The sequence below is a fragment of the Salmo salar genome, chromosome ssa09 (genome assembly GCF_905237065.1).
Source record: "Salmo salar chromosome ssa09, Ssal_v3.1, whole genome shotgun sequence".
NCBI classification, from domain to species: domain Eukaryota; kingdom Metazoa; phylum Chordata; class Actinopteri; order Salmoniformes; family Salmonidae; genus Salmo; species Salmo salar.
Genome location: NC_059450.1, coordinates 40,282,114 through 40,306,471, shown reverse-complemented (window position 1 = coordinate 40,306,471; position 24,358 = coordinate 40,282,114). Strand labels below are relative to the sequence as shown.

The 24,358-nt window shown below is 43.0% G+C and overlaps 1 protein-coding gene across 2 annotated transcripts; it reads right to left on the bottom strand.

Moving 5' to 3' along the window:
- Nucleotides 1–306: 306 nt before the first annotated feature.
- On the bottom strand, nt 307–19,281 carry txlnbb (taxilin beta b). Of its 2 annotated transcripts, none has more exons than XM_014211508.2 (10): nt 19,039–19,281; nt 17,124–17,364; nt 16,644–16,735; nt 10,425–10,595; nt 8,559–8,753; nt 4,852–4,971; nt 4,554–4,628; nt 4,306–4,398; nt 1,337–1,432; nt 307–1,025 (listed from the first exon to the last, which is right to left on the bottom strand). In XM_014211508.2, the coding sequence occupies exons 2-10, from the start codon at nt 17,353–17,355 to the stop codon at nt 408–410; spliced, it is 1,692 nt and encodes a 563-aa protein (XP_014066983.2). In that variant the 5' UTR covers nt 17,356–17,364; nt 19,039–19,281; the 3' UTR covers nt 307–407. The 2 variants fall into 2 exon arrangements, with proteins under 2 accessions (XP_014066983.2, XP_045579629.1); XM_045723673.1 differs by lacking the exon at nt 19,039–19,281 and adding an exon at nt 18,970–18,993.
- Between the last annotated feature and the right edge of the window lie 5,077 nt (nt 19,282–24,358).

Sequence of the window (24,358 nt, the reverse complement as noted above, 5' to 3'; positions counted from 1 at the left end):
TTGATCTCACAAAGGTGTTTACATTCACAGTCAATGGTTCTCATTAGGAAAGGTAGCTATGCTAGATGCCTTACTGGTAGTTTCTCGTCCATAGTTCCTCAGCTTCCTTTTTCTTGTTCACAGAGAGGCTGGTGGTGAATAATAATCAATGTATTTTATTGTTTGGAAACATATTTGGTAATCATGTACAATAATAATAATTGAATCTATGTAGGCTAGAAGCTGCATCATCAGTGCCTGAAAGACTGGGCTTTAATTTAGTATCAGCACACAAGTGATTATAAATGATTTATGAATGGACAAGAGCACGTTTTTATTGTTTATTCTTAAAAATTCCATTCAAACAAGTTATGATCACATGGTTTCCATCTCTGATTGTAACCTACTGTAACTACACCAACCCTAGTCTAGTCAACTGACTCCATATCCCTATCTCTCTGCTCCTGGGCTTCGTCTTCTTCAGCTGCTGCGGCAGAAGAAGATGGGCTGGTGGTCTCCTCTGTCGTCTTGTCTCCGTTACACCTCTCTATGTGATTCTTCTCTGGGGCCTTGGTTGCCTCGTTACTGGCCACTGGGGCCTCAGTGTGTCCATGTGGCTCTGTGGTGGTCTCCTCCTCTTCCTGGTTGTCAAAGAACTCAGGCGGCACGACGTTGGAAAGGGTGAAGGACATTTGAATCTCCTGTAGACGGGCCTTCTGGGCCTTCAGGTCAGCCAGCTCTCTGGTCAGGGGGGTTGCAGGAGCGGGATTTTCAGTAGCAGGAGTTACGACTGCGGGGGTCTCTATAGGAACAGGGGTTTCAATAGCCCTGGGTTTTTCAGAGGGTGTCTCACTGGGCTTTTCAGTAGCAGGTACCTCTGGATTCTCCTTCTCTTTTGTCTCCGCTACACTGGTGGCAGCTGCTGGATTGGCTTCCTGGAGCTTATGAGAGAGACTGTTCCTCTCCTCCTGCAGTGCCCGGCACAGTTTCTCCAGCTTCTGAGTCTTCAAGGTGAACAGCTCAAACTCCTTCTCCTTCAAGGTTTTCTGAATGGGGTAAAAAGATACAGGGTGAGCTTTGTCTAGATAAATCATAGCCATCATAGCAAATGTCCTCCTATTCCCTATGTGGTGTCTATAGCCAATAGGGCTATGGTCAAGAGTAGTGCACTGCACCAGGGAATAGGGTGCCATTTGATATGCAGACACTATCTCCACCATGAGTCAAAGAAGAACTACAGTCATATTTAAGTCTTTGTTGCTTGTTTGTCTTTCATGTCTTTGATAGAGGGTGAATGTAAAAGCGCACTGAGTATTACAAAAAATGGATGAAACGTGTATGGTCTGTATGGTCTTACGTCTGTGAGCATATCGATAAGAGCCTTGTTGCAGCCCTCGAAACGGCTTTTCCATTGAATAGACTCTTTCTCCAGCTTCCTCATCTTCTTGGACATCTACAAGACCAAAAAAAAGACAGTTCAATTGAAAAGTAATCAACAAGGGGCTATGCGCTCTATGGAAAATAATGAACGACGTGGAAGGTGTGTTCCACGACACGCTTGCAGAGTTGAACCATCCTTCCACGGAGTTGCATTATTTTCCAGAGAACGCAGAGCCCAGAGTTGGTTATCCCTGTTATACAATGGCTATACTTGAACACATTTGCCGCTAGAAATGTGTTCATTTGCAGGTAGAAATCTGTTAAACATCAACTGAAGTAGATAGCAAGTTTACTAGATACGACAGTAACTGTTAGTTGCCTTGGTTACTGAACAAACAGACTTGCTAGTTTGGCTAACCAAACCATCTGTCCTAGCTTGCTATTATGAAAATCCAATTCAACAATACCAATGTTTTCAATTCGACTTTTGCTTTCAAAAGCAGCTCAAACATAGAACATGTAAGGATGAACTATAGCCATCTACCGTGCATTGTTTAAGCAATAAGGCACGAGGGGGTGTGGTATATAGGCCATAATACCACAAACCCCCGAGGTGCCTTATTACTATTATAAACTGGTTACCAACCTAATTAGAGAAGTAAAAATAAATGCTTTGTCATACCCGTGGTATGGTCTGATATACCACGGCTATCAGCCAATCAGCATTCATGGCTCGAACCACCCAGTTTATAAAGGGTATTATACAATGGGTGGGTCTAATCCCGAATGCTGTATGGTTAAAACTGCATTCCAGCATCTGGGTCTAACATGCTGACCAGACCACTCACATCACATGCATGTTGATTTTGTCCACCCACACCAGACGCGATCAGGACACGCAGGTTGAAATATCAAAACAAACTCTGAACCAACTATATTCATTTGGGGACAGGTCGAAAAGCATTAAACATGTATTGCAATTTAGCTAGCTAGCTTGCTGTTGCTAGCTCATTTGTTCTGGGATATAAACATTGGGTTGTAATTTCACCTGGGTTGTTATTTTACCTGAAATGCACAAGGTCCTCTACTCCGACAATTAATCCACAGATAAATGGATAAACCAAGTTTTTTTCTAGTAATCTCTAAAAACCAATGAGGAGATGGGAGAGGCGGGACTTGCAGCGCCTCAAGCGTCACAAATAGAACCCAGTTTTATTTTAGCGCCTGGCTACGCAGACGCACGTTGACGCGCGCGAGCAGTGTGAGTGCAATGATTGAATAACATGTATGTGTACATTTCTTTTGCAATGCGGGCTGTGTGGTCAGCATGTAAGGCACTACAGACCCAGATTAGATCCCAGGCTGTGTCGCAGCCGGCTGTGACCGGGAGACCCATGAGGCGGCGCACAATTGGCCCAGCGTCGTCCGGCTTAGGGGTGGGTTTGGCCTGCCAGGGTGTCCTTGTCCCATCGCGCTCTAGCGACTCCTTATGGTGAGCCTGGTGCATGCACACTGACTTCGGTCAACAACAGTTGTACGGTGTTTCCTCCAACACATTGGTGCAGGCTGGCTTACGGGTTTAGCGAGCTGTGTGTCAAGAAGCAGTGCGGCTTGGCAGGGTCATGTTTTGGAGGCTCTCGTGGCTCTCGACCTTTGCCTGTCCTGAGTTCGTAGGGGAGTTGCAGCGATGGCACAAGACTGTAACTACCAATTGGATATTTTTTTATTAAGAAAACACATTCCAGCCGGTGTCTATTCCACAACTTACCACCAGCTAAATCTATGATGTTAAAATGCCTATTTACTCTGTTCCATCTGACTGCATAATCCACTGTCTCATCTGCCCAGCCAGGCAATTTATAAACTTGATCTCAACTATAAAAAGCATCTAGACATTATCTCACATTTCTTTTAGACTAACATTTAGTTTTCAACTGCGGAAATTTGTATAAACCTTGCTTTCTGTCTCTCTGACTTTTGCAATATTGTTTCAATATTCAAATTCGATCTCCATCTGTCCCATAGTAATGAACGTGTCTGGACGAGACACACAGAAAGGCAGCGTTTCTCAGCCAGTCAAAATCATGAATCAGCTGCCATCATTTATGGGTATATACAAAGAAATGTCAATTGAAAAAAGGTAAAACAAAACAAAGTGCAGCTAGTTTGCAGTCTTTCCAGCTTCAGTTTGAAGTGATTGAGTTAGCTTTGTTGTTGGCTAGTGTGCAGATTTTCTATGCCAGCCGAAATCATGCCTCATTATCTCATTGTTATGGATGTACCCAAATAAATTTAACTAGAAAACAGCTTAAACAAATGCAAATGCAGCTACTTAGCTTTTTTTCTGGCTGCACTTTTTTACGTGACTGTAAGTAGCTAGCAAGCAAGGGATGAGAACGTTGCCAGCCAGTATGGCAATGTAACATTTAGAACGAACGACTGGGTCCCGTCCATAGATACAGAACAAAAAGACTGAACGACTGGGTCGCGTCTCTGGCGACCGAACCGATAGAACGAACGACCAGCCGGGTTTGGTAGCAACCCTACATTTGTGAGTCGGGACTATATCTTTTGGATGAAATAGTATGAATAAATTCATAAAAATAACGTTTTTAATGAAATATGTCAATTATTATTTGAATATGTTGGTAACCCGTTGTATAAAAGTGATAATGCCCTCGAAGCTGGTGTTTGGAAGATATATTGGCACGGTTTGTCTAACAACACCCATGCCAATATCCTCCAAACACCAGCTTCTCGGGCATTGTCACTTCAATAATGCAAGCTCTAGAATGCCCTTAGAGCCAATCAGATATTAGTATTCAACAATGCCATGGTATAAATAAATGGAATGTATTTGTGCCATGGCAACACCATTGATCTCATATAAGATTATACATAAGGTCATCACTATAGGTGATATACTGAGAGTAAGACTTTGGCTACCTTCTCCATGTCCTGTCTGAAGCTGGCGTACACTCCATTGCTCTTTGACACAGTCCCCTGGATTTCATCAAACTTTTCGGAGTACATGGAAATCTGGAGGGAGAAATTAGAAAGTTAAGTTTGTGCAGCAGTATGTAAAAGAGAGAGAGAGAGGGTAGGGGAGACAGACAGAGAGAGATAGAGGGGAGACAGAGTGGGAGAGAGAGAGAGGGAAGACAGACAGAGATAAAGAAACTGTCTCCATTTACCTGGGCCTGCATCCCTTCCTCTTGTTCTTTCAGAATCTGCACCTTCACCTGCGACCGTGCGGCCTTATTTATCAACTTCAAAAAATGTAAAATGAAAATATATCAGTTGTGAATTCTCTGCCTTGTCACTGAATAACATTTTTCCATTATGTTCTGTCATGTGTGTAGCTTATTCCAAGCACTGATCTTCAATAATAGACAGTATATGAATACACTGTATGTGATGAAACTCTTCTCATCGTCAGTCAATATGACCTGAAAATAAAATATTTTTAAATTGTGTAAGATGCTAACTTACGTGGTCTTTCTCTCGCTTGTGCTTCTCCTCTCCCTCTGCAATGATCATGTTTGCCTGTTCAAGTTTGGTTTCCAACAGCTTCTGCTGCAGGTCTCTATGTTTGAACACCTTTTCCAGGTTCTGTGAGGTAACAAGAGGTAGATTGGATCACTTTCACTGAAACAAACACTACACATTTTACACAACATTTCCACAGTAAAAGAGTAGCAAGGGCTGGTTTGTGTCATTGGTCTATTCCTAGTGGTAACATTCTTGCTTGAAAGGTGAACTTTGACATCAATAACCGAGCCAAGCTCATCAGACACTAACAATAATGAGAAATGAGACAAATGAACCACTGAGCATGTCCTTGACTCAAGGAGGAGCAAGCTTATATTGTCACACAGTGACCCCTATTGTTGCATGGGCCTGTTGTGTTCAATCATGATGGGTTTCTATATCAGTTGAGTATTGAATTGAATATAAGTGTGTGAAGTGTGTGTGATGTGAAGTGTGTGCGATGGAAGTTAGAAAGACACACAAAAGTTGTGTACAATTTAATACTAACATTGTAACATTTGTTTTACTTTAAAGCATCTTTGAGATTATCATTGTAATGAAAAACACTATTTAAAATACATGTGTGATTGTGTGTTAATAGACCAGTCAAAAGTCTGGGAACACCTACTCATTCAAGAGTTTTTCTTAATTTTTTTTACTATTTTCTACATTGTAGAATAATAATGAAGACATCAAAACTATGGAATCATGTAGTAACCAAAAAAGTGTTAAACAAATCAAAATATATTTTTTTAATTAGATTCTTCAAAGTAGCCACCATTTGCCTTGATGACAGCTTTTCATACTCTTGGCATTCTCTCAACCAGCTTCATGAGGTAGTCACCTGGAATGCATTTCAATTAACAGGTGTGCCTTTTTAAGTTAATTTCTTTCCTTCTTAATGCAATGAGCCAATCACTTGTGTTGTGACAAGGTACGGGTGGTATAGAGAAGATAGCCCTATTTGGTAAAAGACCAAGTTCATATTATGGCAAGAACAGCTCAAATAAGCAAAGAGAAACGACAGTCCATCATTACTTGAAGACATGAAGGTCAGTCAATGCGGAAAATTTCAAGAACTTTGAAAGTTTCTTCAAGGGCAGTCGCAAAAATCATCAAGCGCTATGGTGAAACTGGCTCTAATGAGGACCGCCACAGGAAAGGAAGACCCAGAGTTACCTCTGCTGCAGAGGATAAGTTCATTAGAGTTAACTGCACCTCTGATTGCAGCCCAAATAAATGCTTTACAGAGTTGAAGTAGCAGACACATCTCAACATCAACTGTTCAGAGGAGAATGCGTGAATCAGGCCTTCATGGTTGAATTACTGCAAAGAAACCACTACTAAAGGACACCAATAAGAAGAATAGACTTGCTTGGGCCAAGAAACACAAGCAATGGACATTAGACCAGTTGAAATCTGTCCTTTGGTCTGATGAGTCCAAATTTGAGATTTTTGGTTCCAACCGTCATGTCTTTGTGAGACACAGAGTAGGTGAACAGATGATCTCCGCATGTGTGGTTCCCACCATGAAGCATGGAGGAGGAGGTGTGATGGTGTGGGGGTGCTTTGCTGGTGACACTGTCAGGGATCTTTTTAGAATTCAAGGCACACTTAACCAGCATGGCTACCACAGCATTCTGCATCGATACACCATTCCATCTGGTTTGCGCTTAACCTGTTAGGGCTAGGGGGCAGCATTGACACGGCTGGATAAAAAACATTCCCCGATTTAATCTGGTTACCACTCCTACCCAGTAACTAGAATATGCATATACTTATTACATATGGATAGAAAACACCCTAAATTTTCTAAAACTGTTTGAATGGTGTCTGTGAGTATAACAGAACTCAAATGGCAGGTCAAAACCTGAGAGATTCCTTTACAGGAAGTGGCCTGTCTGACCATTTGTTGAACTTCTTTTCCATCTCTATCATTTACTAAGGATCTCTGCTCTAACGTGACACTTCCCACGTCGTCCATAGGCGCTCAGAGCCCGGGAAAAAACAGAATGTCGTCATTCCAGCCCCAGGCTGAAACACATTATCGCCTTTCTCAAGTGGCCGATCAAGGGACACTGAGCTTATGCGCGTGACCCCGACCGCCCCCGCCTTTGGGATTTTTTCCTCTGTTTGCCGAAAAGGAGATTCCCTGTCGGAATATTATCGCTTTTCTACGAGAAAAGTGTCGTAAAAATTGATTTTAAACAGCGGTTGACATGCTTCGAAAGTACGGTAATGGAATATTTAGAATTTTATTGTCACGAATTGCGCCATGCGCGACACTTCTTTACTATTTCGGATAGTGTCTGGAACGCATCGAACAAAACGCCGCTATTCGGATATAACGATGGATTATTTTGGACCAAACCAACATTTGTTATTGAAGTAGCTGTCCTGGGTGTGCATTCTGACGAAGACAACAAAAGGTAATCAAACTTTTATAATAGTAAATATGATTATGGTGAGTGCTAAACTTGCCGGGTGTCTAAATAGCGAGCCGTGATGCCTGGGCTATGTACTTAGAATATTGCAAAATGTGCTTTCACCAAAAAGCTATTTTAAAATCGGACATATCGAGTGCATAGAGGAGGTCTGTATCTATAATTCTTAAAATAATTGTTATGCTTTTTGTGAACGTTTATCGTGAGTAATTTAGTAAAATGTTAGCGAATTCCCCGGAGGTATGCTAGTTCTGAACGTCACATGCTAATGTAAAAAGCTGGTTTTTGATATAAATATGAACTTGATTGAACAAAACATGCATGTATTGTATAACATAATGTCCTAGGGTTGTCATCTGATGAAGATCATCAAAGGTGAGTGCTGCATTTAGCTGTCTTCTGGGTTTTGGTGACATTATATGCTGGCTTGAAAAATGGGTGTCTGATTATTTCTGGCTTGGTACTCTGCTGACATAATCTAATGTTTTGCTTTCGTTGTAAAGCCTTTTTGAAATCGGACAGTGTGGTTAGATTAACGAGAATCTTGTCTTTAAATGGCTGTAAAATAGTCATATGTTTGAGAAATTGAAGTAATAGGATTTTTAAGGTTTTGAAAATCGCGCCACAGGATAGCAGTGGCTGTTACGTAGGTGGGACGAATTCGTCCCGCCTAGCCTAGAGAGGTTAATGGGACTATCATTTGTTTTTCAACAAGACAATGACCCAACACACCTCCAGGCTGTGTAGGGGCTATTTGACCAAGGAGAGTGATGGAGTGCTGCATCAGATGATCTGGCCTCCACAATCATGCGACCTCAACCCAATTGAGATGGTTTGGGATGAGTTGGACCACAGAATGAAGGAAAAGCAGCCAACCAGTGCTCAGCATATGTGGGAACTCCTTCAAGACTGTTGAAAAAGCATTCCTAATGAAGCTGGTTGAGAGAATGCCAAGAGTGTGCAAAGCTGTTTTCAAGGCAAAGGATTGCTACTTTGAAGAATCTAAAATCTAAAATATATTTTGATTTGTTTAACACTTTTTTGGTTACTACATGATTCCATATGTGTTATTTCATACTTTTGATGTCTTCACTATTATTCTATTATGTATAAAATTGTAAAAAATAAAGCAAAAACCTTGAACATTTGACTAATACTGTAACTAAACACATTCAGTTTAAACTGCACTATATGCTCCAGAGAGTTTGTAATAGGACTCCATACTGCCTCTCTTGCGTCGTATTGGGAGATGAGGCTCTTAAGTTTCTCTGCCAGGTCGGTGTTCTCCTGACACAGCTTGGTGTTGCGGGTACTGTGGTCCTCGATCTGGGCCTGGATGTCCGTCAGCGTGCTCTGGAAGTGAGTGGTGATATCCTTCCTCTTCAGGTCGTCCTCCCTACACCTCTGGAGGGTTTCCTCCTGAACAATCACAGAATACAGGATGATGCACCATTAGGGTTTGTCCCCAATGGCACCTTATTCCCTATGTATTGCACTACCTTTGACCAGGCTCTGGTCAAAAGTAGTGCACTACATAGGGAAAGTGTGCCATTTGGACTCCCAGACAATCTCATGTAAGGAGTGAATACACAGACAGTGTATTCACATACTAACCATACACCTGCCATATAATTTTAACTTAGTGAGGGCCACTGGTTGTTGCATCAGACCCGGGTCAAATAAATGTGTAAAAGTATTTGAGATGCGCTTGATTTAGCTTGGAGTTTGAACATTCAAGGCTAATCCATTGGTTCCATTTTAAAGGGCAAAGTAAATCAATAGCAGTTCAGGTATTTCAAAGTAGTATTTGATACAATTCTGGTTGGCGGTACTAGTGAGAGGAGAGCCTCACCTTGGACATGTTACACAGAGTGTTATGGGTACTGAGGCACACTATATGTACAAAAGTATGTGGACACCCCTTGAAATTAGTGGATTTGGCTATTTCAGCCCCAACCGTTGTTGACAGGTGTATAAAATCGAGCACACAGCCATGTGATCTCTATAGACAAACATTGGCAGTAGAATGGACTTACTGAAGAGCTCAGTGACTTTCAATGTGGCACTGTTATAGAATGCCACCTTTCCAACAAGTCGGTTGGTCAAATTTCAGCCCTGCTAGAGCTGCCCCGGTCAACTGTAAGTCCTGTTATTGTGAAGTGGAAACGCCTAGGAGCAACAACGGCTCAGCCGCGAAGTAGTAGGCCACACAAGCTCACAGAACGGGCCGCCGAGTACTGAAGCATGTAGCTCATAAAAATTGTCTGTCTTCGGATGAAACACTCCCGACCGTATTCCAAACTGCCTCTGGAAGCAACATCAGCACAAGAACTGTTTGTCGGGAGCTTCATGAAATGGGTTTCCATTGCCGAGCAGCCACACACAAGCCTAAGATCACCATGAGCAATGCCAAGCATTGGCTGGAGTGGTGTAAAGCTCGCCGCCATTGGACTCTGGAGCAGTGGAAACAAGTTCTCTGGATTGATGAATCACGCTTCACAATCTGGCAGTCCGACGGACAAATCTGGGCTTGGCAGATCCCAGGAGAATAATGGTCTGGGGCTGTTTTTCATGGTTTGGCCTAGGCCCCTTAGTTCCAGTGATGGGTAATCTTAACATTACAGCATACAATGACATTCTAGACGATTCTGTGCTTGCAACTTTGTGGCAACAGTTTGGAGAAGGCCCTTTCCTGTTTCAGCATAACAAACCACAAAGCGAGGTCCATGCAGAAATGATTTGTCGAGATCGGTGTGGAAGAACTTGACTGGTCTGCACAGAGCCCTGACCTCAACCTTATCGAACACCTTTGGGATGAATTGGAACTGCGAGCTAGGCCTAATCGCCCAACATCAGTGCCCAACCTCACTCATTTTCTTGTGGCTGAATGGAAGCAAGTCCCAGCAGCAATGTTCCAACATCTAGTAGAAAGCCTTCCCAGAATAGTGGAGGCTGTCATAGCAGCAAAGGCAGGACCAACTCCATATTAATGCCCATGATTTTGGAAGGAGATGTTCGACGAGCAGGTGTCCACATACTTTTGTAGTGTAGTGTCATGTAGTGTAAATCATGCTACAATGAGAGGCTCACCTTGAGGGTCTTGTTGTGTCTCTGCAGCTCCCTACACAGGGACTCCAACTTGCTGCGGGCCAGAACAGCCCTGCTGTGTTCACTCTGGAGCTGGTCCTTCTCTTTCATCACCTGGAGAAGCTTCTTCTGCAGAAACTTCAGCTGCTTCTGGTCACCCCGGTGTTCATCCAGCTACACACACACACACACACACACACACACACACACACACACACACACACACACACACACACACACACACACACACACACACACATACATCATTTTTCCTCTTCACAAACAAAACAAATCTATGTAGTATAAAGTGCATTCAGAAAGTATTCAGACCCCTTAACTTTTTCCACACTTTGTTACATTATAGCCTTTTTTTTCTCATCAATCTACACACAATTCCCCATAATGCAAATAAAAAACAGAAATAACTTTTTTACATAAGTATTCAGACCCTTTGGTAAAAAAATCGAAATTGAGCTCAGGTGCATCCTGTTTCCATTGATCATCCTTGAGATGTTTCTACAACTTGATTTGAATCCACCTGTGGTAAATTCAATTGATTGGACATGATTTGGAAAGATGATTTGGAAAGGCACACACCTGTTTATATAATATCCCACAGTTGAAAATGCACGTCAGAGCAAAAACCAAGCCATGAGGTCGAATGAATTGTCCGTAGAGCTCCGAGTCAGGATTGTGTCAAGGCACAGATCTGGGGAAGGGTACCAAAACATTTCTGCAGCATTGAAGGTCCCCAAAAACACAGTGGCCTCCATCATTCTTAAATGGAAGAAATTTGGAACCACCAAGACTCTACCTATAGCTGGCCGCCTGGCCAAACTGAGCAATCGGGGGAGAAGGGCCTTGGTCAGGGAGGTGACCAAGAACCTGACCGTCACTCTGTCAGAGCTCTAGAGTTCCTCTGTGGAGATGGGAGAACCTTCCAGAAGGACAACCATCTCTGCATCACTCCACCAATCAGGCATTTAGGGTAGAGTGGCCAGATGGAAGCCACTCCTTAGTAAAAGGCACATGACAGCCTGCTTGGAGTTTGCCAAAAGGCACCTAAAGGTCTCTCAGACCATGAGAAACAAGATTCTCTGGTCTGATGAAACCAAATTGAACTCTTTGGCTTGAGTGCCAAGCGTCATGTCTGGAGGAAACCTGGCACCATCCCTACGGTGAAGCATGCTGGTAGCAGCATCATGCTGTGGGGATGTTTTTCAGTTGCAGGGACTGGGAGACTAGTCAAGAGCGAGGGAAAGATGAATGGAGCAAAGAGATCCTTGATGAAAACCTGTTCCAGAGCGCTCAGGACCTCAGACTGGGGCAAAGGTTCACCTTCCAACAGGACAACGACCCTAAGCACACAGCCAAGACAATGCAGGAGTGGCTTCAGGACAAGTCTCTGAATGTCCTTGAGTGGCCCAGACAGAGCCCGGACTTGAATCCGATCTAACGTCTCTGGAGAAACCTGAAAATAGCTGTGAAAAAGGGGTACATTTTATTTTATTTTTTTAAATAAAGAAGTAAGAAAATAGCTGTACAGTGATGCTCCCCATCCAACCTGGCAGAGCCTGAGAGGATCTGTAGAGAAGAATGGCAGAAACTCTTCAAATACAGTTGTGCCAAGCTTGTAGCGTCATACCCAAGAAGACTTGAGGCTGTAATTGCTGCCAAAGGTGCTTCAACAAAGTACTGAGTAAAGGGTCTGAATACTCATGTAAATGTGATATTTTGTTTATTTTTTTGCAAAAATGTCTAAAAACCTGTTTTCGCTTTGTCATTGTGGGGTATTGTGTGTAGATTGATGAGGGGAACAAATATTTAATCCATTTTACAATAAGTCTGTAACGTTACAAAATGTGTAAAAAGTCAAGTGGTCTGAATACTTTCTGAATGCACTGTATGTCTAGACCAGAGATGGCACCCCTTTTGAAAACCCTCGGATTAAATGTTTTATTTATTTGGAACTCTGTCGGGGTCTCTGCTTAGTGTTGGGAAATATAATAGTAGAATACACAAGGTGCAATTTCGAAATGTTGTTGTGCATCAGCAGTTCTCTCTTGTTATGTCAGTTACTGGTAGTCACTCAATTAGCCTATGTCAGCTAGCATTTTTTAGATTAGTACGTTAGTCTAGCGGCAAGCTATCTAAATTTGGTAATCCCGGTTGAATTACCACTTTATTACCACCCACTTTATTAGTCAGTCTCACTCAGGTATCACACTAAGAACTACAAACATTTCTCTCCACTGTCATGACGTGCCCTGTGGGAAGGATCATAGCCCTCTCTCTCTCTCTCCCTCTCTCTCTCTCTCTCTCTCTCTCTCTCTCTCTCTCTCTCTCGCCACAGTTTTGTGACTGGTCATAAATACTGGGTAGAAACTACCATGCAGTATTCAGAGAGAGAGAACAAAATACTTCACTTGGCCAAACTCCTAAATCTTCAAAAGGGGAGAATTTAAAAATATTTCTACTTTGGGAATGGTCCGTGGACACTTAAGGGACAGTCATGTTGAGTGTGTTTCATTTGGTGATCTCAAGAAGGACAGGAAACACACATAACGGTATCTCTTAAAGTGTACATTTCCCAGCAGTCAGGTTTACATCTAAATATTGTGAAACGTATGTGATTAAAGATTAAACTATTTGTGAAAAGATGTAATGTGATGTTAACCTTCTAAATGAGAGTATGGGTTTTTCATGTAAAGTTAATCAAACCAATGGTCATGCCCACGTGAGCATAGACATTACGTCGGCGTCATGGAACCGCCCTTTTCTACTGAAACGTATAAAACCCACTCCTGATGAAATTCACACCAGACCACGCAAACCCCGGTGTAAGCTAAGGTTGCAGATGGTTGAATTTCTAAGACCAAAACATGCCGGGTGACGCTGGTGTGTGAAGTGGTTTAAACTGCAACTCTACCAAAGGACAAGACTATACCACGTGGAGCATTGGCTACACGACTGGAAATGGTTCAACTCTGAGACTATCGATCCCTACAGAATAAAGCAAATCTTAGACGTATAATTACTAGTCTACAGCTAGAAATTATGTAAGTCTAGAACGAGAATACTGACAACCGCCGAAGCATCTATCTATGAGAACATTTCTGAATGGTACTCTGAAGTAGCCATTCTAACCATCTACAACCACAAAAGACTTTGTGACTTGAATGAAAGTTAACCAGAGACTCTGATGAACCCTACAGGATGATCGAGGATTCCAACAGATTCCAACAACAACATTCTGGGTGTAAATATATATACATTGCAATTTCTTTTCGAATGAGCGGTCGTTCATGTAAAGTATTAGCAATTTCTATGAGTGTAGTAATCCTCTATGAATTTCCCGCTCCTGAACTGCCACACCCCTTTTCTTTGTCTACCAAGCCGTCATATCGGTTTCGTCCTCTAGGAACTTTTCTTTGTCTACCAAGCCGTCACATCGGTTTCATCCTCTAGGGACTTTTCTTTGTCTACCAAGCCATCACATCGGTTTCATCCTCTAGGGACTTTTCTTTGTCTACCAAGCCGTCACATCGGTTTCGTCCTCTAGGGACTTTTCTTTGTCTACCAAGCCGTCACATCGGTTTCATCCTCTAGGGACTTTTCTTTGTCTACCAAGCCGTCACATCGGTTTCATCCTCTAGGAACTTTTCTTTGTCTACCAAGCCGTCACATCGGTTTCATCCTTTAGGGACTTTTCTTTGTCTACCAAGCCGTCACATCGGTTTCATCCTCTAGGGACTTTTCTTTGTCTACCAAGCCGTCATATCGGTTTCATCCTCTAGGGACTTTTCTTTGTCTACCAAGCCGTCACATCGGTTTCATCCTCTAGGGACTTTTCGTTGTCTACCAAGCCGTCACATCGGTTTCATCCTCTAGGGACTTTTCTTTGTCTACCAAGCCGTCATATCGGTTTCATCCTCTAGGGACTTTTCTTTGTCTACCAAGCCGTCACATCAGTTTCATCCTCTAGGGACTTTTCTTTGTCTACCAAGCCGTCACATCGGTTTCATCCTCTAGGGACTTTTCTTTGTCTACCAAGCCGTCATATCAGTTTCATCCTCTAGGGACTTTTCTTTGTCTACCAAGCCGTCACATCGGTTTCATCCTCTAGGGACTTTTCTTTGTCTACCAAGCCGTCACATCGGTTTCATCTTCTAGGGACTTTTCTTTGTCTACCAAGCCGTCACATCGGTTTCATCCTCTAGGGACTTTTCTTTGTCTACCAAGCCGTCATATCGGTTTCATCCTCTAGGGACTTTTCTTTGTCTACCAAGCCGTCACATCGGTTTCATCCTCTAGGGACTTTTCTTTGTCTACCAAGCCGTCACATCGGTTCCATCTTCTAGGGACTTTTCTTTGTCTACCAAGCCGTCACATCGGTTTCATCCTCTAGGGACTTTTCTTTGTCTACCAAGCCGTCATATCGGTTTCATCCTCTAGGAACTTTTCTTTGTCTACCAAGCCGTCACATCGGTTTCATCCTCTAGGGACTTTTCTTTGTCTACCAAGCCGTCACATCGGTTTCATCCTCTAGGGACTTTTCTTTGTCTACCAAGCCGTCATATCGGTTTCATCTTCTAGGGACTTTTCTTTGTATCATGTAGGAACCCAATGTATGAACTGATTGTGTGTGTTTTCATGTGTTTCTGTGATTTGATTAGTTAATTAGTAAACAAATAATTAAGCCAATTTGTATATCGCTGATTCATAATTTAAGATAGGGTTCATGCAGATAACCAAGAATTTTATGACATTTGGAATGAGACTGACGGAAGGTAAAGATTAATAATCATTCATAGAAGACTGTACTCGATAAGATATGAAAATATCTGAACAGTCGATTCGGGAAATAGAGAGTGTAAATTGATTTGATAAAATAACAGTCTTCACGTTTAATGATAGTAAAGACACAACACCACCCTATGGCAAAATGTGCAGAATTGCAGGAAATGTGTTGTAAAACAGCAGATCTTCCTCTCCATCCCATGATAAAACGAGTAGAATTGTATGAAATTAGTTATAAAATTGCAAAATCTTCTCTCTGCCCATGGCAAAATGTGTAGAATTTCAGCAAGCTCACTATTAAGCTGCAACATTTTCTCTATGACCCATGGCAAAATGTGCAGAATTTCAGCAAACTCACTTTAAAACCGCAACATTTTCTCTATGCCCCATGGCAAAATGTGTAGAATTGCACAATATAAACTCTACTTGTGGGTACGCAGACCCGCGAGCAACTGAGGCCCCTCATGATGAGTTTTGAAGTTTTGTGGCCCCCACCCCCATCAAAGTTGCCTATGACTGGTCTAGACCAATGATATGGAACTGGTTGGCAGCCTGTTAGATACATGCATCTATGCTTCACTACAAATAATATTAAATATATTTAGAAGGAAAGGATCATGGAAAAGTACATGGACAAAGATCATGTCTAGTTCCCTTCTACACGCCACAGCACCCTACCTCTGGGGCATGGATCAATACTACCTCTGGGGCATGGATCAACACTACCTCTGGGGCATGGATCAACACTACCTCTGGGGCATGGATCAACACTACCTCTGGGGCATGGATCAACACTACATCTGGGGCATGGATCAACACTACCTCTGGGAAGTGGTGTAAAGTACTTAGGTAAACATACTTTAAAGTACTACTTCAGTCGTTTTTTTGGGTATCTGTACTTTACTATTTATATTTTTTAGAACTTTTACTTTTTGACAAATTGTGTACTTTTTCCTCAATACATTTTCCCTGACACCCCAAAGGAAAATGGTCTAATTCACACACTTATCAAGAGAACATCCCTGGTCATCCCTACTGCCTCTGATCTGTCGGACTCACTAAACACATGCTTCGTTTGTAAATGATGTCTGAGTGTTTCAACTGGCTATCCATAAATTAAAAAACAACAAGAAAATGGTGCCATCTGGTTTGCTTAACATAAGGAACTTGAAATGATTTATACTTTTATTTTTACTTTTGATACGCATGTATATTTTAGCAATTACATTTACTTTTGATACTTAAGTATATTTAAAACCAAATACTTTTAGACTTTTACTCAAGTAGTATTTTACTAGGTGACTTTCACTTTTACTTGAGTAATTTTCTATTAAGGTATCTTTACTTTTACTCAAGTATGACAATTGGGTACTTTTTCCATCAGCACTAACTCTGAGGCATGGATCAGCATGCTCCGCTCACCAGCTCAGCATGTTTCTTGATGATGGCCTCCAGTTTCTGCTCTGGAGTGCCGAGCTTGTTCAAACTCTGCATCAATAGCATGGCCTCTTTACCTGAATAGAGATCATGTTATAGTACAGTTAATAACACAAAAACTATTGATACACTGTAACGCTACACCTATTGATACACTGTAACACAAAAACTATTGATACACTGTAACACTACAACTATTGATACACTGTAACACTACAACTATTGATACACTGTAACACTACAATTATTGATACACTGTAACACTACAACTATTGATACACTGTAACACTACAACTATTGATACACTGTAACACAAAAACTATTGATACACTGTAACACAAAAACTATTGATACACTGTAACACTACACCTATTGATACACTGTAACACAACAACTATTGATACACTGTAACACTACAACTATTGATGCTGAATAGAACCAAAGAAGAAGAAGAAAATAACCCACCAAGACTTTTGAGCATCTTCTTCTCCAGTTTCTGGTCCTTGGCGGAGCTCTTCTTAGTGACCTGCTCCTTCAGCGCCTCGTCTTCCACCTCCTCCTGCTCTGTGGGCTCTTCACTGGCCTCCTGGTAGGTACTGATGATGTCCTCTAGCTGCTTGCTCAGGTCCTCTGTCAAGTCCACCTGACCCTGACCCTGGGCTGGCTCCTCCTGGCCACTCACCTGACAAGTCTCCATTCTGATAGACTAGCAACGAGAGAGAATGATACAGCATATAATTAGAATGACTAAAACGAATGTGGTTATATTCTAGTTCAGTGTTTCCATGAAAGATGGTCATTAATGAGACAAAACCTAGAGACTATGCGCTATTACACACGCTCACAATGCAAATCCCCCGACTGGTTCCTCATGCTCAGGTAATAAAAGCAATAAAATATGCTGAGTGTACCAAGCATTGGGAACACCTTCCTAATATTGAGTTGCACTCCCCTTTTGCCCTCAGAACAGCCTTAACTAGTTGGGCATGGACTCTCCAAGGTGTCAAAAAGGTTCCACAGGGATGCTGGCCCATGTTGACTCCAATGCTTCCCACATTTGAGTCAAGTTGGCTGGATGTCCTTTGGGTGGAGGACCATTCCAGATACACACGGGAAACGGGTGAGCGTGAAAAACCCATCAGCATTGCAGCCCTTGACACACTCAAACAGGTGCGCCTGGCACCTACTACCATACCCTGTTCAAAGGCATTCACCCTCTGAATGGCACACATGCACAATCCATGTCTCAATTGTCTCAAGGCTTAAAAATCGTTCTTTAACTTGTCTCCTCCACTTCATCTACACTGATTGAAGTGGATTTAACAAGTGACATCAATAAGGGATCATAGCTTTCACCTTGATTCTCCTGGTCAGTCTGTCATAGAAAGAGCAGGTGTTCCTAATGTTTTGTCCACTCAGTGTATACTAATATACTTCTACTATTATAATACTGTATAAGGGGAAAACATTCAAGCCAAGGTCAATCCAAACTTCAACAGAATAGCTTTAACATAATCTTTTCCAATATTATTAAAACTGTTTTCTCTTGATTTGTATCTATTTAATGAGCCTAAATGACATAGTCAATCAGATTCACAACTTATAATATATCAACTGAAGTCTGGTGGTAGAGCTTGACTGTGGCCTGTTTATGTGCATATAATTAGTCTGCTGCCTGGGTGCAAAGCCTCTACTCATTCTCCACTTCCCGCTGCTCAGTGCTTTCACAGGCAGAGCTGAGTTGTCAGAGCACTTGCCACCTGTTCTGGGCACACATGCTATTTTAGGAACTTCTTAATATGGTCATGTTATTTATTTATTTCAAAACCTCACTTTTGTTGGTGTAAATGGTAGTAGTATATGGATTGATGAAACTAATACCAGCACTTGAAATACCCAGAACAGTGACTATACAACAGAGCTGGAGTTGCATTTTACCCAGAAGAAGTAACACATCTATTTTAATTGTAATACTATATTCCACAGCCTCTTGTCTAAAAATGGGACACTTTTGCATGTGTATGTATTTCTAATGAATCTTTCAGATAGAGCAGTGTGATAGGACATCGACCTCCAAGCAGCCTGCCTAATCCATTCCAAGAAAGACTTTTGGAACCAAACACTAATTTGATACAATATTGTAATTGACAAGTTCACATAAAAATGTCGAAGAAAAAGTGGTCCACCGTAACACAAACTGTACACTACTTCACGAATATTACAAATCTGTTACCCATTCCAAAAACAATAGCTTATCCAAAATACTTTCAAACAATCCCTACAATGCCACAAGAAGACAGGAAACATATACCCATGAAAATATTTCTGTCTACATCACCCCAAACACAAAACGGATACGAGATACTGAACTGATTCTTACCAGAAGGTCCTGGGTATATGAGAAAGAAAAGGAGAAGTGAGAAGGAGGAAAAGAGCGAGAGAGGGTGGGGGGTGGGGGGTCTTGCCCACATATAGAACAGCTGTGATAAGACCTCAAAATAAACCCCAGGGACACAACTGACACAAACACAGAGAGAGAGACAGGGGAACATACTGACACCAATAGTGAGATAGACAGGGGAACATACTGACACCAATAGAGAGAGAGACAGGGGAACAAACTGACACCAATAGAGAGAGAGACAGGGGAACATACTGACACCAATAGAGAGAGAGACAGGGGAACAAACTGACACCAATAGAGAGAGAGACAGGGGAACATACTGACACCAATAGAGAGAGAGACAGGGGAACATACTGACACCAATAGAGAGAGAGACAGGGGAACATACTGACACCAATAGAGAGAGAGACAGGGGAACATACTGACACCAATAGAGAGAGAGACAGGGGAACATACTGACACCAGTAGAGAGAGAGACAGGGAAACATACTGACACCAGTAGAGAGAGAGACAGGGGAACATACTGACACCAATAGAGAGAGAGAGAGACAGTAGAACATACTGATACCAATAGAGAGAGAGACAGGTGAACATACTGACACCAAAAGAGAGAGAGAGACAGGGGAACATACTGACACCAATAGAGAGAGAGAGACAGGGGCACCTACTGACACCAATAGTGAGAGAGAGAGACAGGGGAACCTACTGACACCAATAGAGAGAGAGAGACAGGGGAACATACTGACACCAATAGTGAGAGAGAGAGACAGGGGCACATACTGACACCAATAGTGAGAGAGAGAGACAGGGGCACCTACTGACACCAATAGTGAGAGAGAGAGACAGGGGAACCTACTGACACCAATAGAGAGAGAGAGACAGGGGAACATACTGACACCAAAAGAGAGAGAGAGACAGGGGAACATACTGACACCAATAGTGAGAGAAAGAGACAGGGGCACCTACTGACACCAATAGTGAGAGAGAGAGACAGGGGAACCTACTGACACCAATAGTGAGAGAGAGAGACAGGGGAACCTACTGACACCAATAGAGAGAGAGAGACGGGGGAACATACTGACACCAATAGAGAGAGAGAGACAGGAGAACATACTGATACCAATAGAGAGAGAGACAGGTGAACATACTGACACCAAAAGAGAGAGAGAGACAGGGGAACCTACTGACACCAATAGAGAGAGAGAGACGGGGGAACATACTGACACCAATAGAGAGAGAGAGACAGGAGAACATACTGATACCAATAGAGAGAGAGACAGGTGAACATACTGACACCAAAAGAGAGAGAGAGACAGGGGCACCTACTGACACCAATAGTGAGAGAGAGAGACAGGGGAACCTACTGACACCAATAGAGAGAGAGACAGGGGAACAAACTGACACCAATAGAGAGAGAGACAGGGGAACATACTGACACCAATAGAGAGAGAGACAGGGGAATATACTGACACCAATAGAGAGAGAGACCGGGGAACATACTGACACCAATAGAGAGAGAGACAGGGGAACATACTGAAACCAATAGAGAGAGAGACAGGGGAAGATACTGACACCAATAGAGAGAGAGACAGGGGAACATACTGACACCAATAGACAGAGAGACAGGGGAACATACTGACACCAATAGAGAGAGTGAGACAGGGGAACATACTGACACCAACAGAGAGAGAGAGAGACAGGGGAACATATGGACAACAATAGCGAGAGAGAGAGAGAGAGACAGGGGAACCTACTGACACCAATAGAGAGAGAGACAGGGGAACAAACTGACACCAATAGAGAGAGAGACAGGGGAACATACTGACACCAATAGAGAGAGAGACAGGGGAACATACTGACACCAATAGAGAGAGAGACAGGGGAACATACTGACACTAGTAGAGAGAGAGAGGGGAACATACTGACACTAATAGAGAGAGAGAGACAGGAGAACATACTGACACCAATAGAGAGAGAGAGAGAGAGAGACAGGGGAACATACTGACACCAATAGAGAGAGAGAGACAGGGGAACATACTGACACCAATAGAGAGAAAGAGACAGGGGAACCTACTGACACCAATAGAGAGAGAGAGACAGGGTAACCTACTGACACCAATAGAGAGAGAGACAGGAGAACATACTGACACCAATAGAGAGAGAGACAGGTGAACATACTGACACCAATAGAGAGAGAGAGAGGTGAACATACTGACACCAATAGAGAGAGAGACAGGGGAACATACTGACACCAATAGAGAGAGAGACAGGGGAACAAACTGACGCCAATAGAGAGAGAGACAGGGGAACAAACTGACACCAATAGAGAGAGAGAGAGACAGGGGAACATACTGACACCAATAGAGAGAGAGAGAGACAGGAGAACACACTGACACCAATAGAGAGAGAGAGAGAGAGAGAGAGAGAGAGAGAGAGAGAGAGAGAGAGAGACAGGGGAACATACTGACACCAATAGAGAGAAAGAGAGACAGGGGAACATACTGACACCAATAGAGAGAGAGAGAGACAGGAGAACATACTGACACCAATAGAGAGAGAGACAGGGGAACATACTGACACCAATAGAGAGAGAGACAGGGGAACATACTGACACCAATAGAGAGAGAGACAGGGGAACACACTGACACCAATAGAGAGAGAGAGAGAGAAAGAGAGAGAGAGAGAGAGAGACAGGGGAACATACTGACACCAATAGAGAGCAGGGACAGGGGAACATACTGACACCAATAGAGAGAGAGACAGGATAACATACTGACACCAATAGAGAGAGAGAGACAGGGGAACATACTGACACCAATAGAGAGAGAGAGAGACAGGGGAACATACTGACACCAATAGAGAGAGAGACAGGGGAACATACTGACACCAATAGAGAGAGAGACAGGGGAACATACTGACACTAATAGAGAGAGAGACAGGGGAACATACTGACACCAATAGAGAGAGAGAGACAGGATAACATACTGACACCAATAGAGAGAGAGACAGGGGAACATACTGACACCAATAGAGAGAGAGACAGGATAACATACTGACACCAATAGAGAGAGAGACAGGATAACATACTGACACCAATAGAGAGAGAGAGACATGGGAACATACTGACACCAGTAGAGAGAGAGACAGGGAAACATACTGACACCAGTAGAGAGAGAGACAGGGGAACATACTGACACCAATAGAGAGAGGGACAGGGGAACATGCTGACACCAATAGAGAGAGAGACAGGGGAACATACTGACACCAATAGAGAGAGAGAGACAGGGGAACATACTGACACCAATAGAGAGAGAGAAAGACAGGGGAACATACTGACAGCAATAGAGAGAGAGAGAGAGAGAGGGGAACATACTGACACCAATGGAGAGAGAGAGAGACAGGGGAATATACTGACACCAATAGAGAGAGAGAGACAGGAGAACATACTGATACCAATAGAGAGAGAGACAGGTGAACATACTGACACCAAAAGAGAGAGAGAGACAGGGGAACATACTGACACAAATAGAGAGAGAGAGAGACAGGGGCACCTACTGACACCAATAGTGAGAGAGAGAGACAGGGGAACCTACTGACACCAATAGAGAGAGAGAGACAGGAGAACATACTGACACCAATAGAGAGAGAGAGACAGGAGAACCAACTGACACCAATAGAGAGAGAGAGAGAGAGAGAGAGAGAGAGAGAGCGAGAGAGAGACAGGGGAACATACTGACACCAATAGAGAGAGAGAGACAGGGGAACATACTGACACCAATAGAGAGAGAGAGACAGGAGAACATACTGACACCAATAGAGAGAGAGAGAGAGAGAGAGAGAGAGAGAGAGAGAGAGAGAGAGAGAGACAGGGGAACATACTTACACCAATAGAGAGAGAGAGACAGGGGAACATACTGACACCAATATAGAGAGAGAGACAGGGGAACATACTGACACCAATAGAGAGAGAGAGACAGGGGAACATACTGACACCAATAGAGAGAAAGAGACAGGGGAACCTACTGACACCAATAGAGAGAGAGAGACAGGGGAACATACTGACACCAATAGAGAGAGAGACAGGAGAACATACTGACACCAATAGAGAGAGAGACAGGTGAACATACTGACGCCAATAGAGAGAGAGAGAGACAGGGGAACATACTGACACCAATAGAGAGAGAGAGAGACAGGGGAACATGCTGACACCAATAGAGAGAGAGAGAGACAGGAGAACACACTGACACCAATAGAGAGAGAGAGAGAGAGAGAGAGAGAGAGAGACAGGGGAACATACTGACACCAATAGAGAGAGAGAGACAGGGGAACATACTGACACCAATAGAGAGAGAGACAGGATAACACACTGACACCAATAGAGAGAGAGAGACAGGGGAACATACTGACACCAATAGAGAGAGAGAGAGACAGGGGAACATACTGACACCAAAGAGAGAGAGACAGGGGAACATACTGACACCAATAGAGAGAGAGACAGGGGAACATACTGACACTAATAGAGAGAGAGACAGGGGAACATACTGACACCAATAGAGAGAGAGAGACAGGAGAACATACTGACTCCAATAGAGAGAGAGACAGGGTAACATACTGACACCAATAGAGAGAGAGACAGGATAGCATACTGACACCAATAGAGAGAGAGACAGGATAACATACTGACACCAATAGAGAGAGAGAGACATGGGAACATACTGACACCAGTAGAGAGAGAGACAGGGAAACATACTGACACCAGTAGAGAGAGAGACAGGGGAACATCCTGACACCAATAGAGAGAGGGACAGGGGAACATGCTGACACCAATAGAGAGAGAGACAGGGGAACATACTGACACCAATAGAGAGAGAGAGACAGGGGAACATACTGACAGCAATAGAGAGAGAGAGAGAGAGAGAGAGGGGAACATACTGACACCAATGGAGAGAGAGAGAGAGACAGGGGAATATACTGACACCAATAGAGAGAGAGAGACAGGAGAACATACTGATACCAATAGAGAGAGAGACAGGTGAACATACTGACACCAAAAGAGAGAGAGAGACAGGGGAACATACTGACACAAATAGAGAGAGAGAGAGACAGGGTCAGCTACTGACACCAATAGTGAGAGAGAGAGACAGGGGAACCTACTGAAACCAATAGAGAGAGAGAGACAGGGGAACATACCTACACCGATAGAGAGAGAGAGAGAGACAGGAGAACATACTGACACCAATAGAGAGAGACACAGGTGAACATACTGACACCAATAGAGAGAGAGATACAGGGGAAC

Excerpts from the sequence above, each read along its gene's own strand:
- txlnbb (XM_014211508.2), bottom strand. The coding sequence starts at position 17,355 with ATGGAGACTTGTCAGGTGAGTGGCCAGGAGGAGCCAGCCCAGGGTCAG. Across the intron at positions 4,399-4,553 it reads AGGAAGGGATGCAGGCCCAG|ATTTCCATGTACTCCGAAAA; the intron begins GTAAATGGAGAC and ends TTCTCCCTCCAG. Across the intron at positions 1,026-1,336 it reads TTATCGATATGCTCACAGAC|AAAACCTTGAAGGAGAAGGA; the intron begins GTAAGACCATAC and ends TACCCCATTCAG.